The sequence below is a fragment of the Miscanthus floridulus genome, chromosome 6 (genome assembly GCF_019320115.1).
Source record: "Miscanthus floridulus cultivar M001 chromosome 6, ASM1932011v1, whole genome shotgun sequence".
Classification (NCBI taxonomy): Eukaryota; Viridiplantae; Streptophyta; class Magnoliopsida; order Poales; family Poaceae; genus Miscanthus; species Miscanthus floridulus.
Genome location: NC_089585.1, coordinates 67,863,428 through 67,877,984, shown reverse-complemented (window position 1 = coordinate 67,877,984; position 14,557 = coordinate 67,863,428). Strand labels below are relative to the sequence as shown.

The 14,557-nt window shown below is 43.1% G+C and overlaps 1 protein-coding gene across 1 annotated transcript; it reads left to right on the top strand.

Annotated features, from left to right (window-relative positions):
* The first annotated feature begins 214 nt into the window (after positions 1 to 214).
* On the top strand, positions 215 to 3,998 carry LOC136458333 (uncharacterized). The gene is made up of 8 exons (XM_066458287.1): positions 215 to 602; positions 704 to 809; positions 1,674 to 1,766; positions 1,851 to 2,046; positions 2,200 to 2,378; positions 2,889 to 3,109; positions 3,338 to 3,522; positions 3,607 to 3,998. Exons 1-8 carry the CDS (start codon positions 296 to 298, stop codon positions 3,775 to 3,777), a joined length of 1,458 nt encoding a protein of 485 aa, XP_066314384.1. The 5' UTR covers positions 215 to 295; the 3' UTR covers positions 3,778 to 3,998.
* Positions 3,999 to 14,557: the final 10,559 nt, after the last annotated feature.

Genomic DNA, 14,557 nt, shown 5'->3' with positions numbered 1-14,557 from the left:
ACGTTTTTTTTTTTGAGAAACTTTAGAATACGGATATGGAGTCTTGGGATGACGCACAAGTGCAACTAGCCAAGCAGCCAGCCCATCCAGTGCTGCTCGTTGTTTGGTTCATGGGCTCATGGCGTAGAGAAGCGCCGTAGCGTGGGCTGGGCTGGGCCAGGTCGGAAATGTGAAAGTCCGTTGCACTTGGTGCTCTGCCGCGCGGCCACGCCGCAGGCCCGCAGCTTCTGTTGATGCACCAGACCGCCTTTCCGCCGCAGCACACGGATCGCCGCTTCTCCCCGCCGCGCATCCCATGGCGCCGCCGGTCGCCGGCGTCGTGCGTCTCGCCGCGGCCTCCCGCGTGTTAGTCCTCTCCCTCTACCTGCTCGCCCGCCTCCTCTTCCGCCCCTACGACACCTCCGCCGCTCTCAACCCACCCTGCCTCTCCTCTACCCCCTTGTCCCCGGATCCCAACACGCCCGTCTCCACCGCTATCTCGTCGCTGGCAGTGTGGGACGGCGTCCACTTCGCCCGCCCCGCGGAGTGCGGCTACGAATACGAGCAGTCCTTCGCCTTCCTCCCGCTCCTCCCCGCCTCCCTCGCGCTCCTCGCACGATCGCGTAAGCCGGCTTGTCGTACTTCCCTGCCTCGTCCTCGTTCGGATGTCAATTTGTGCGCTTTATCTGATCTGGTTGTGGTGATTGATCCTTCTCTCGTGCAGTGTTTGCGCCGCTAGTGCCGATACTAGGGTACAGGGCCGTTCTCGTGCTCTCCGGCTATGTCCTCAACAACGTCGCATTCGTTGCTGCCGCGGCCTACTTCTACAGGTGTTCGTCGTCTGATAAACTTTACTGTTTTCGTGTTCACATAGATTGTCACTGTTTCTATGCGTTAGATGAACTCTAGTACTACAGTTATGCACCTATTTAGGGGTTATTTGTAGCCAATTATTGGTTCTGTTGGGTATCCAAACATTTCGATATTTGACTACGCTTGAGAGCATTGCACACTGGAATGCAGTAGCCGTGTTTCCTGTACTTCATTGGTGATGCCAAATCATAGCTTTTGCGCAGTTCAATAGTTGGTGTTCTTTGGTGGATAATATTTGGTGAGGTGCTTGTGGACTGAACTGGGCCCTTCTGTGGTGATGATTAGTTTCTTCTTACCTGTTAAAGTATATTCTGGTAGTTGTAATGCAAAAGCAATCATTTGAAGTTTAGCGCAATCTGTTTCTGGTGTTTTTGTTTTTTTGAAAGAAAGGTGGCAGGAGCTCTGCCTATTCGCTTAAGATAGAAAGCAAGTTTTTAGTGAAAATTTGTCCTGAGCTGCCAGTGCCAGGAGGAGGGAGGCCTCTGAAGCACACAAGAACACAGAAAGAAAAAAGTGCCCAAAGCGGTGAACACAAGTACTCAGACCGAAAAACTCCCATGTCTCCTTTGCACTTGTCTTGTTTATCCTTTGGCGGTGAGCCGGTGACCTCTGATGGCACGAGGCTGGCATGCTGAAAGATGCAGCAATTTCTTTCTTTCCAAATGTTGATTCCATTGAAGGATTTTCTAGTGGCTACAGTTTGCAGTTTTTCACTATTCGTGATACTATCTGATCATATGGTCATAAATGTCGAAAGTTAGACCAACCCTTTCTGAGCATCACTGCATTACTAAGGCAACTACCAATTCTTGTTGGTGCAGATTGTCTGTGCTAATTTTGAAGGACCAGAAAGCAGCATACCGAGCATCTGTTCTGTTTTGTTTCAACCCTGCTTCTGTGTTCTACTCATCATTGTAATATTCTTTTCCTTCACCAACACAAGAAAAGAAACTCATGTGCTTTGCATATCGTAACAGATAAATTGTTGTTTTTGGCAGGTATTCAGAAAGTCTGTATGCACTTTTATCTCTTGGAGGCATGTTCTACCTGTTTTCGGGTGCTAATACTGTTGCAGTGATAATGCTCGCTCTGTCTGGTTCAGCTAGGTCCAATGGAGCACTTAATGCTGGTTATTTCTGTTTTCAGGCCTTGCTACAAGCATATGATGCCACTGCCCAAAAGAAAAGGCCCTTGGTATGTTCCACTTCAGTTATTATTATGAATAATAGTATTTGGCATGAAGAGACACTAAATAACATACCATATTGCATTAAATTATCCTTCGTTTCCATAAGTAGTAATCAGCAAAGACATGCTTGTTTAATAACTTCTCTTTGTTTTGGCCAGTTGGCGATGCAGACCCTTGTGATTGGAGCTTTGCGCTCCATTTTCATATTTGTACCTTTCTTTGCTTTCCAAGCATATGGATATTTGAACATATGCGTACATGGGAGCTCGGAGGAATTGAGGCCGTGGTGCAAAGCAAAAGTTCCCCTGTTGTATGGATTCATTCAGAGCCACTACTGGTAATGGTTTCTATATGAAAATAGTTTGAATTGGTATTGGCATAATAATTTGTCAAAACTAGCACCTCTTCATCCTTTATGCTTACCTCTGGAATTATACTAGGCTAGTCTTGCATCACCGTACGATTATGTGCTGGCTGTATGCATACTTTCATTGATGATTTTTTGTATCCATAAGAAATACATATTGGATACATCTTTCATGGAATTTGACTTCCTTCTTCATTCACCCTATATTCTATTTCACGTGCTTGGTGGCATAGTCCTTTGCTTATGACGAACCATGTTTTATAACACATCTGCTGAGATGAACATTGGGTACACTATGGAAACCCCGTCCTCCTATGTGTTACTTTAAATTTAATTGAAATATTTGTGTGTTCACCATTCTCAAGGATGTCGATGTTGTATGAGTTTTCTCTCATAAGACAACATATTTTGCCTCTCTCTAGCATCCTTAAGTCTTAACTCTTAACTGCTCCTTATAAGTTACTTATAGTTTGTTTTTAGGGGAGTTGGTTTCTTGAGGTACTTCCAAGTGAAGCAGCTACCGAACTTTCTCTTGGCTTCACCAGCGCTTTCTCTTGCGGTTTATTCTATTGTCCATTACTCAAAATTGCTTCACCGACTTTTCCAAACAAGTAGGGAAAGGTCAGTTGTGTCATATAGAAGATCCAATGATGTGACAATTTTGAGTGAACTTTCTGCTGGCCTCACTAAGAAAGCACAAGGTACTGTTGCAATCTCAACAATCTACATTTTACTTTGTTTTGAGAGGCTATTGCTCATCTATCTTGATGTCAAGTCTATTTAAACTGACCTAACATTTTTTTAATTGCATGTATTTTTTTATATAGTGAGAAGCGTACAATATTGAAGTGATATCTAGATAGACCTTTTTTTAGAAGAATAGCTGGACATAACATAAAGCCTTAAACCTTACAATATTTCTTGGACAGGAAACTCTACGGTTAAACAGAGAAAATCAGTTGCTACCGAGACGGCTTCTGCAACGTTCCATGATGCCATGTCACCTAACCAAAATATGGAAGAGAATCAGGATGCGTGCTCCATACTACTACTTCCATTCGTTCTGCATCTGGTCTTCATGACATCCACAGCCTTCTTTGTGATGCATGTCCAGGCCAGTAATATATGATATTCCTCATTAAGGCAAAGCTTATCTGAATCCATGGCTTGAATACCAACTTCCGTTCATTTTATGCAGGTGTCCACACGGTTTCTATCCGCTGGTCCGCCGATTTACTGGGCTGCTGCGCACATTTTGGCTTCTCCGAGCCGCCGCTCCAAAAGATGGGGCTACTTGATCTGTGTCTATTTCATCGCATACATTCTCCTAGGTTGTCTGCTCTTCTCCAACTTCTACCCCTTCACGTAAGAACGGTGGGGGACCCCAGATGCGTTATCCAATAGTGAGCACTGCCGCAGTGGTTGTCTGGATTGCTCATCTTTTTGTCAGGTGGATTATCTCAACTACTTGGACCTGAAGGTTTACCTAGGTAGGTGCTTCCCTGGTTCAGCAATTGTGCGTTGACTATTTGATTCGCTGATGTATTCTTCTTCTTCTTTTTTTGAATCTCTCGTTGATGTATTCTTAAATATGCGGAGTACGTATATTTTTCTTGCATCGGGTTATGATGGGGCCACTAGCTTTACGATCAGAAGTTGGAGATGCAAAAGACAGCATCAGTCCGAACGGATTTAGCTGAGCTGCAAATTCCAGCTCGCTCACCAAATAATCTCGATACTAGTCTTGCTAAACCAAACAAATTCAACCAAGCATGCATAAGTCTGAACTCAGAAACAAAATTACTACAAACTAACAACTGAAACATTTAATAGTAAACCAAACATAGCATGCTGCAGAAGGTGCCGTTTAAAGTGTGGTTAACCGATCATTTGGACTTGAAGCAAAAGCTTTGGCAAAAGGAAACAGAACTGAAGTAAAGAAGCCCGGCTGACGGCTGGGTTGTTCTTTCTGCGCACACACAGTGATATGTATCTGTTAAGTCTGTTCGCTTGCTTGTTTTCAGTCAGGATTTATTAGTCAGCCAACAGTGTTTTTCTCTTACAACAAATCAACATTAATCGAGCTTATCGGCCTAGAAACTAACCAGCGAACAGACCAGTTATCATCAGTTACCAACTTGTTCCATGAATGAATATGATCCAAAACCACGCCATAATCTCCCGTTCCTACGTATGCTCGTTTTCCTAATACCAACATGTATGCAAATATCCTGGGGATCGATCTTCTCCATTTATTTAATGCCACCATCTTTCTCCATTTGGTGAAGGAAGAGCATCTACAAGAGCCTTTCTAAACCCCACTTTCTAAATCATTTAGAGAGTCATATACATAAAAGTTGCTTTCTATATCTTTTCATTTTCTAACAGTTTTTCTATATCTCATGCACACTCTAGAGAGCTTACTCCCTCAGCCCTGTAATATAGTTTATTCTATGAATTTTAGAACAAATTAAGAGAGAACATAAAAGACGCATGTACCCTCATTTTATTTCCTAATCAGACGCCATCATCGACATGATTGATGGTGATTAGTTGATAAATGAAAAAAATATTTAATGCAAAAATGGTTTCTGTCCTCTAAAATGCATTATATTTGAGGACAAATTATGAATGCTAGAATGCACTATATTACGTAACGGAGAGAGTATTCTCGTCTTCTATATTTAGATAATCATTTAGAGAAGCTGTTGAAGGGTAGTTTTTCACCTAAACCTCCCTCTGTGCCTAGCATTTAGAAAGGAACACGGAGAGTCTCGTGACATGCTCTAACGCCGCTGGATTCATTGGTCCTTGGTTCGTTTTCATCCACAGACCATTCAAAGACTACCTAAATATAAAAGTATAAAAATGTCCATGAAGAGCAGTGGCCATCGTTGTCCATGGATGCTCGTTAGCTAGGCAGCAGCGTCGCCATCGACTTGCTAATATAATAATCAACTGATGGTGACTCCGATCCAAGTATCCAACAAACGACAGACAGAGGTGCACAGCGCTCATCAGCTAGCTAGTTTTATGTGTATCGACAAGGACAGTGGACAGGACTGATATTTCCATGCATGATGAAATGGCCATTTCAAGGGCCGGTTAGGGTATAACCCAAGACATTAGCGACGTGTACGTACGCACGCTAATGTTGCATGCCGTATACACGGCCATCTCCAATTCTCCATGAAGAGCAGTAGTGCTGGCGTGCTGCCAGGAATCGATGACATGAGGGGTCATTATATTAGTTCTGGTTGCTGCAAGTTCTTAGTAGTGTGACTATGTGCGTTCCTTCAATTGGCGAGTTGGTTATTAACTAATCCCATCTTTTCTTTTTTGTTCAGTTGGCGAGGTGGCACTCGATGGCCAATCGATTAATCTAATTGGTTTATCTGACCACCCTACGCAAAAAGAGCAGTGCCGGTCGTTATCGAGCGCTGTACAGGTGCGTGCATGTGCATGTGCATGCATGCCGGCTTGGTTAAGCACGCACGCCGCAGACGGGCTCGTTTGCTTCGCTGAAAACACAAGCTAAAATACTGTTCCACCTAATTTATCGTGAGAGAAAAATACTGTTTCGACTGAAAAAACGAGAAAAAAACGAATTATAAGAGAAGCGAACGGGACCAAAACGAAACATTGGAATCCGATGCACATTGGAATCCGATGCAGATCTAGACCATGGATGAATTGCGCTTTGGAATCGACACAAAGCGAGCAAATATTGGAAACATATTGCTTTTGGTAGCGGACCCAGATAAACGGAGGAGCCTGGCCGATGCAACTGTCCAGTCTGTGGCAGCCTGGCAGGCACTACCTGCCTCTCGTAACCAATCTTAGCAAATTGGGCCTTAAGAGACAGGGCACGTGCAACTCATATCTTAAAGAGAAACCAATTTCACTATTCAGGCCTTAGTTCCAGCGCTAACTGTTGCATGGCGAAAAGGCTAAGGACTTTTTTTTTTTGGCACACCTCAAAAATAGCTTCAACTTCTCTGACAAGTCTACTGTAGCGTCACTGTTGAGGTGCCGTAGTGTGAATTCGTTGAAGCCCTTTGCACCAAAATGAAGTTCACTCTTTTCGTTCTTCCTTGGAAGAGGTCTATTTTTTTAACTATTGAGTTGTGGTCGAAGGTTTTTATCATCCAACTCGCAAACTAGGTATCCTTCACCGTCGAACTATAGAATTAGAACAAATTTAGCCCTTCCATGGTAATCTCTAAAAACTCATAACAAATTCCTTTTAATCAGAGTAGTCTCAATATCAGTTGTTAGGTTTTAGTTAGAGTAAAAATGTGGTTATAGGTTACAGGGTGACACCATCATTTTCAACTCCCCGTCTGATTTTGCTTCTTGTAGAGGTCCTAAGTCTAGATGCCTATCTAGTCATCTAAACTAGCGCCCGAAATATTTAAGTCGTTTTGATTTTGTTAGGTCAAAGGATCTCAAAGCCTTTATCCTTTCGCCTTTTCAAAGCCTCTCACAATAAATATGTAAAATATAGATGTTTTGGTGAATCGCATTCATATTTTCATTGTCATGCAGCCCTATTGCTAGTGGATGCTAAAGTACATTACAGCTTGGTGGTCGATGTACCATGGCTAAAGTGAAGAAATAGTACTTGCATTAAGCCAAGAAACTAATTAAACTATCAAGAGTCATGGTACGAAGAGGACCAAACCTTTGTTGAATCATATGAAGAAGTGGTTTTTGGATGCAAAGGTATAGTCTTGATCTTATTGCTAGAAAGATTCTAATTCGCTAGCTAAGGCAGTCATGCTTACAGCAAAGCCAGGATAAAGACCCTTAAGTGTTTAAAACCAAAGTTATGGCACAATTTCAAAAAAAAAGAGAGGCCCAAGTGTGATTAAATTGTGTATACATTTGCTTTTGAGTATAAGTGTTCCGTCTTGTGCCTCAAATGTAAAGCTTTAATATAAATAGACTATAATGTATATGCCATACGTACTATGCTACTTGCAACAGAGCAAATGTAGTTGACCATTTTAGAGGTAGATCTGGTCCCAGGGACGCGTGGTGTATAGCACCGTGGCATTTGTTCCACTTGCCACGGGAAGCGGAGAAAGGGTTAGTTGTAGTGCACATGCAGATGCGAGGTGACAAATCATGGTTAGGTACTTGAGTATTTGTTTTTTTCTCTTTTTATATTTAATTAATTGGATTGGAAGCGTCCATCGCAGAGTATATTAACGGTAAGAGTTAAATGCACCGTAGATCCACAAACTTGTTTATGTGTGCCATATAGTTCCAAAAACTTAAAAAATGCATTTTTGGCACACTAATCTTGAGTTTTGGTTCACCCAGGCCCATGTTGCCTAATCAGACGATGGATGCTGATGTGGCGTGTCCAGGGTGGCCTAACCCGCCCAGCTGGGTCACGTGAACGGCGTGTGAGGCAACGTTCCGCCCTGCAGCCTCCTTTGCCAATATGCAGAAAGGCCCCCCCCCCCCCCGCATCCTCCTTTTCCCCACCCGACCGAGGGTTTTGCTCTCGAGTTCGTTGAGCGAGAGGCGAAGAGACGGGCGAGTGGGAGAGGCCACCGTGGAGTGAAATCGGCATCGTGATAGGAGTGTCGCGCAGCGACGTCAGGTCATCCTCTCGGCGGCGAGGCCATTGTTCCTCGGCGATCGTCCTCTCGGCGATGTAAGGATGAAGGCCAGAGTGCGGTGGAAAGGGGAGCCGCCCTCCGATTACAGTAAGTGCCTCCAAGGTCCAATCTTGCTTGTGTTTCATAGTGCTTAGCGTCGATTTGTTGAGACAGAGTCATGGATTGGGTCATTTCGAAGCTTTTTTGCGTAGGCTAGGGTTTATGATTTGGTTGTTCTAGGTCGAATTGGATGCCTGAATGTGTTCTGTTGTTGTTCATGTAGGTGGAATTAGTGATCAATTCATAGTTGAGATACATCGCAATGGTTTCTTTGTTGGTCATGGTACTAATCGGTCATACCTTGATGAGAGAGTGAGCTTTATCGATCATGTTCAAGCCAAAACGTGGTGCCCACAGAGCTTTCATGACCTCAGTTTCATGCTTCACTATCCAAGGAATCCACAGTTAAGGGTGTGGTGGGTACTTTCTAGAAAGGATTTCCCAGATGGCCTCAGGCTGATAGTTTCAGATAAAGACACTTTAGTGATGGCTTCAGTTGTGGGCAGGGGAAGACACTTGTGGTGTATTTTGATCATGAGGCTATTACATCAGGCTTAGATTGGGATGATGTAGTTGCAAACCCTATTGCATCCTTACCTAGAGTGATTAGCCCTTCCAAGAGTCAGAGCAGGCAGAGGAACAATGAGACAGCAGATGATGAAGGTCCTAAAGATGCACAGGACAACTCAAGTGATGATAGCGATTTTCATGATAGTGATTATGACTTAGAGGATGATGATGACCTTTTTGTTGACAATGTTGATGAACATGTGATAGATGAAGGTGTTGCCAAAGGGAAGAAAATAGCTAAGGGAACTAAGAGGGTAGCAGGAAGGTCCAGTATTGGGACAACAAGTAGTTGCTCATGATGATCAAGAAGATGAGGACTCAATTGATGATGATGGGCTACAATTATCTGAGTCTGATGGTGAAGGTGAACCAGCATTCAAGTTCAAGTCTTTCAAACCAAAGGACATGGCCAACCCATTGTTTAAGGTGGTTATAACTGAATACAGTCTTAGGAACAGAGTGGACATCAAGATGCCTAGGAATGAATAGAAAAGGCTAGGTGCTCACTGTTCATAAGGATGTCCTTGGTATCTGTATGCATCATATGATAGGAGGTCTAATGGCATGATGATCAAGACTTATATTGGGAAACATAGTTGCCTAGAAGCAATGGGTCTTGAAGAGTTGCACAACTACTTGGCTTGCTGAGAAATACATTGAGACATTCAGAGCTAACCAAAAGATGTCTCTATCCAACTTTGCTAGGACAGTGCAGAAGGAGTGGAATCTGACTCCATCAAGGACGAAGCTTGCTAGAGCTAGAAGGTTGGCTGTGAAGAAGGTGATGGGAGATGAAGAGGAGCAATTGAAAGGTCCTAATGGCTAGAGGGGGGTGAATAGCCTATTAAAAATTTCTACAATAACACTTAGCAAACCGGTTAGACAAATATGAGGCAAAGTGAGTGTTGCGCTAGCCTACTAAAAATATAAGCCACATACCTACAATTCTAGTTTCTATATTCTCTATCCACACAATGGCTATGTTACCACACTAAGTTAGTGTGCTCTCAAAGGCTAACTAAAGAGCCACACTAACCAAACTAACAAGCTCTCACGACTAGCTACACTAAAGAGCTTGATAACTAGTTTGCGGTAATGTAAATAGTAAGAGCAATATGGTTATACCGCTGAGTCAAGGAGTGAACCAATCAATCACAAGAATGAATACCAATGAAGACCAATCACCTTGGAATCAAATGATGACACAATGATTTTTTACTGAGGTTCACTTGCTTGCTGGCAAGCTAGTCCTCGTTGTGGTGATTCACTCACTTGGAGGTTCACGCGCTAATTGGCATCACACACCAAACCCTTAATAAGGTGCTGCACAACCAACACAAGATGAGGATCACATAAGCCACGAGCAATTTACTAGAGTACCTTTTGGCTCTCCGCCGGGGAAAGGTCAAGAACCCCTCACAATCACCACGATCGGAGCCAGAAACAATCACCAACCTCCGCTCGATGATCCTCGCTGCTCCAAGCCATCTAGGTGGTGGCAACCACCAAGAGTAACAAGTGAATCCTAGCAGCAAAACACTGAATACCAAGTGCCTCTAGATGCAAACACTCAAGCAATGCACTTGGATTCTCTTCCCAATCTCACAAAGATGATGAATCAATGATAGGAGATGAGTGGGAGGGCTTTGGCTAAGCTCACAATGCAAAATGACCAAGAGAGAGAGAGAGCTAGAGTTGGCCACACGCCTTTAAATAGAGCCCCCAACGAATAGAGCCATTGGGCTCACGGAGCACCGAAACACGGGCTGACTGGACACGTCGATCATGTTGACCGGACGGTGGACCCCTGCGTCCGGTCACCTAATGCTCGTCACATGTCTCCTCTTTTGAAACTATACCACACGATCTCAACGGTCATCGTGCACTTAAGTTGTGACCAGATGCACTATAGTGTAGGACTGGACACAGGACCTCAGCGTCCGGTCACTTCCAGTAAGGTTCCAGTCATGACCGGGCGTGTCCAGTCACATCCAACCGGACTCGCCCAACGTCCAACCACTCTCCCTCTTCTCTGTGCACCACTGATTGGATGTAGGACCCCAGCGTCCGGTCACTGCGTGACCAGCGTCCGGTCACTGCGTGACCAGCGTCCGGTCACTGTATCTCAGTGACTATCACTTCCTTCATTTCACAAACTTCTCCACTCTTGCTCAAATATGCCAACCACCAAGTGTATCACATTGTGCATGTGTGTTAGCATATTTTCACAATCATTTTCATGGGTGTTAGAACTCCACTAGATCCTAAATGCATATACAATGAGTTAGAGCATCTAGTGGCACTTTGATAACCGTATTTTGATACGAGTTTCACCCCTCTTAATAGTATGGCTATCGAACCTAAACAGTGATCACACTCGCTAAGTGTCTTGATCACTAAAACAAAATGGCTCCTACCACTTATACCTTTGCCTTGAGCCTTTTGTTTTTTACTTTCTTCTTTTAACTTTAGGTGCACTTGATCATTATAGCCGACCACTCCAATGTATTAGCCGATCACACCTAGGCTTGGCCGACCACATGCTAATCACTCTAGTGCCTTGCCGATCACATGCCGACCACACAAGAGCTTTGCCAATCACATGCCGACCACACAAGAGCTTTGCCGATCACATGCCAACCATGCCAATGCTCCGCCGACCACATCACTTGGTCTTAGACCTAACCTCTCTTGGCTACACACACTTAGCAATTAGGTTAGTCCAATTTGGTTTCATCAATTAACCAAAACCAAACTAGGGCTTTCAACAATATAACATGCTTTGGGATTATGCACATGAGTTGAGGAAGACCAATCCTAATAGCACATTATACCATAACCTAGATGGCAACATTTTCAAGTCATTGTATGTGTCTCTAGGTGCTTGCAAAAGGGAATTTCTTGGTGGATGTAGACCTCTTATTTGTTTGGATGGGCGCCACTTGAAGACTAAGTATGGTGGAATCATGCTCACTGTAGTTGGAATTGATCCTAATGATTGTATCTACCCAATTGCTTTTGGTATGGTTGAAGTGGCGTGTCTAGATTCTTGGAGATGGTTCTTGTCAACACTGAAGCAGGATTTAGGAATTGACAACACATACCCATGGACACTTATGACTGACAAGCAGAAGGTGAGAACAGATACCCATGACACTTGTAATATGTGTGCCCATTTTCTATTACATACAAATCTTTGTACTTATGACACCTTGCTTCCTATATTTTGTAGGGACTAATTAAAGCTGTGGGTGAAGTGTTTCTAGAGTCAGAGCACAGATTTTGTGTTAGGCACATGTATTCAAACTTCCAACAGCACTTTAAAGGTGAGAATATGAAAACCCAACTTTGGGCTTGTGCAAGATCTAGTACTGTAGTTCAGTGGACAAAGAACATGGAAAAGCTTAGGGTCCTAAATGAGAAGGCATACAAGTGGTTAGAGAAAATGCCCTCTAACACTTGGTCTAGAGCTTTTTTTAGTACTTACAGCAAGTGTGACATTTTGTTGAATAACAATTGTGAGGTTTTCAACAAATTTATCTTAGATGCTAGAGAAATGCCTGTGTTGAGTATGATAGAGCAGATTAAGAACCAATTGATGGCAAGGCACTACTCTAAGGAGAAAGAACATGGAGATATGTGGCAGGGTCCCATATGTCCTAAAATTAGTAAAAAGATTAATAGGATTTTTGAGTGGGCAAACACATGTTATGCCATTCCATCTGGTAAAGGGATCTTTCTGGTTCAAGATAGAGACCACAACTACATAGTTGATATAGGACTGAAAAAATGTGACTGTAGGAGATGGGACCTCACTAGAATACCTTGCTCACATGCCATCTCATGCCTGAGACATGAAAGGATTCCTACAGAAACAATGGTTCATGATTGTTACAGTTTTTCTAGGTTCCTTATAACATATGGTCCAAACATAATACCATGTAGTGATAAGAGCACCTGGGAGAAGGTATCTGCACCTAAAGTTTTACCTCCCAAGTTTGAGAAAAAGGTTGGTAGGCCTCCCAAGAATAGAAGGAAACTACCAATAGAAATCCAAACTAGGTGAAGGAAGCAAACTGTCAAGACATGGAGTGGCTATGACCTGTAACTATTGTGGAGATAAAGGCCATAACAAGAAGGGTTGCCAGCTTAGGAAAGCAGGACAGCTGCCAAACAAGAAATCACATAGCACTGAGCCTGTTCCATCTACCCAAGATGAAGATCATAGGGAACCTAGATCAAGGTGAAGCATTTATGCATGATGAAGACATGTTTGATTGTGCAAGGGCTCCGGTACTTGCAGTGCTACTGATTGATCTCTAATTTTTTTGGACACATGTATTCATGTCTAACTTTTTTTATTGTAGACTGTGTATCACTTTGTAGGAGGTGGGAGTCAGCCATCATCCTCTCAGTTTACAGGAGATGTTGAGGTAACAGAGCCTATGGTTTCACATCTCAATATAGAGGTATGTACACAACTTTATGCCATACATATTTGCCATTGTATTCCATAAGCTGACTACAAAATTCTATCAGTACACACATGTTACAATAGGAAGTGCCCAACCTGAACCTCTGCCTGACCCAACCTTCATCATGTCCAACCTTCCTGCTGCAAGACCTGTGTGGTAGAACCGCCTAATCTAATGCCTCCCAGGAGTACTCGTCTTCTATTAGACACTAGTACTCAAGGGGGGACACCAAATTACACGGTTTCGTCGAGCACACCCCAAGGGAGAACCTAAAAATCCATATTTTTTTCTATAAGGATCACAAATGAGAGAATAAATCTTACATCATTATTAACCATTTCTTACATCACTTTTAATACAACATTAGAGTATAATATTTATTATTTATAATAGCGGATTATGAGCATGTTATCAGAGTTATGAACAAATTAATTTAACAGCGGAATATAAACATGTGATCAGAGTTATAGCTGGGAATAAATATCTATTCATGACATGATAAAACATTGATATATAAACTATGACAACAGATTATAAAACTTCTATTTATAAAACATTTAGTGAGAGTTATAAATAAAACTATGATCGCAGCGTAAAGGAAATCCTCTCTGAGCCCACCAGAAGGAATCCACACATAAGAGTCAGCTTTAGCATCCGCCTATCACCTGCAACAAGGGGAAATAAAACCCTGGGTACTCAATTATACTCAGCAAGACTTACTCGATAGGAGAAAAGAAAAGACTCCTAAGGATATGCAAGGCTATTTGACTTGTGGGTTTATTGCATCTGCAGGAGCATTACTAAATGTGCGTCCTTATATTCGATTTTATTAGCAGTCATCATTAGTTCGTTAACTAACCATTCTATGTAAGCACATGTGCTACTTTCAAGTAGGTGGTAAGCAATCAGAATCATTTTAACCATCTTTCATCTTCCAGTTCTTACTACGTTGCTAGACTGTAGACAAGCCGTACTGGATCGCCCTGACGATTCGTGAATCAATGTGCCTAGCTAGGTACCCCGAAACACACACCCCGCTTGTACCCTAGGCACAAATAGGACCAACCCACTACCCTCCTGTCACGGGGTCTAGGTCCCCGTCCAAACTTGGACTTCAAGCCCCCACCCCTGAGTCCTGGACTCAGTGCGGTGCAAGGACCTCCACCCAAAAACCACCCTGAAAGTCGGTCCAGAAAGAGCCAGAACCCATGACAAGAGAGTAATAAGTCTTCCCTGTGCCCATACCTAAGTATGTGCTCTGGATAATAAGTCTATGACCTGCCTAGAACCCAATACAACGGTCGGTCCTTAATCGACACAGACATAGAAAAAGTGTAACCAAGCTATGCCCTATTGGCCGCAGGACACAACTTCTTACACCCACCAATACCCATACCATATCCCTGCCTCGGTCTCCATTTTTTCTTTCACC

Bases quoted from the DNA above. Each gene is read 5' to 3' on its own strand.
- LOC136458333 (XM_066458287.1), top strand. From the start codon at position 296: ATGGCGCCGCCGGTCGCCGGCGTCGTGCGTCTCGCCGCGGCCTCCCGC. The intron at 2,047-2,199 runs GTATGTTCCACT...TGTTTTGGCCAG, and splicing joins CCCAAAAGAAAAGGCCCTTG to TTGGCGATGCAGACCCTTGT. The intron at 3,110-3,337 runs GTACTGTTGCAA...TTTCTTGGACAG, and splicing joins CCTCACTAAGAAAGCACAAG to GAAACTCTACGGTTAAACAG.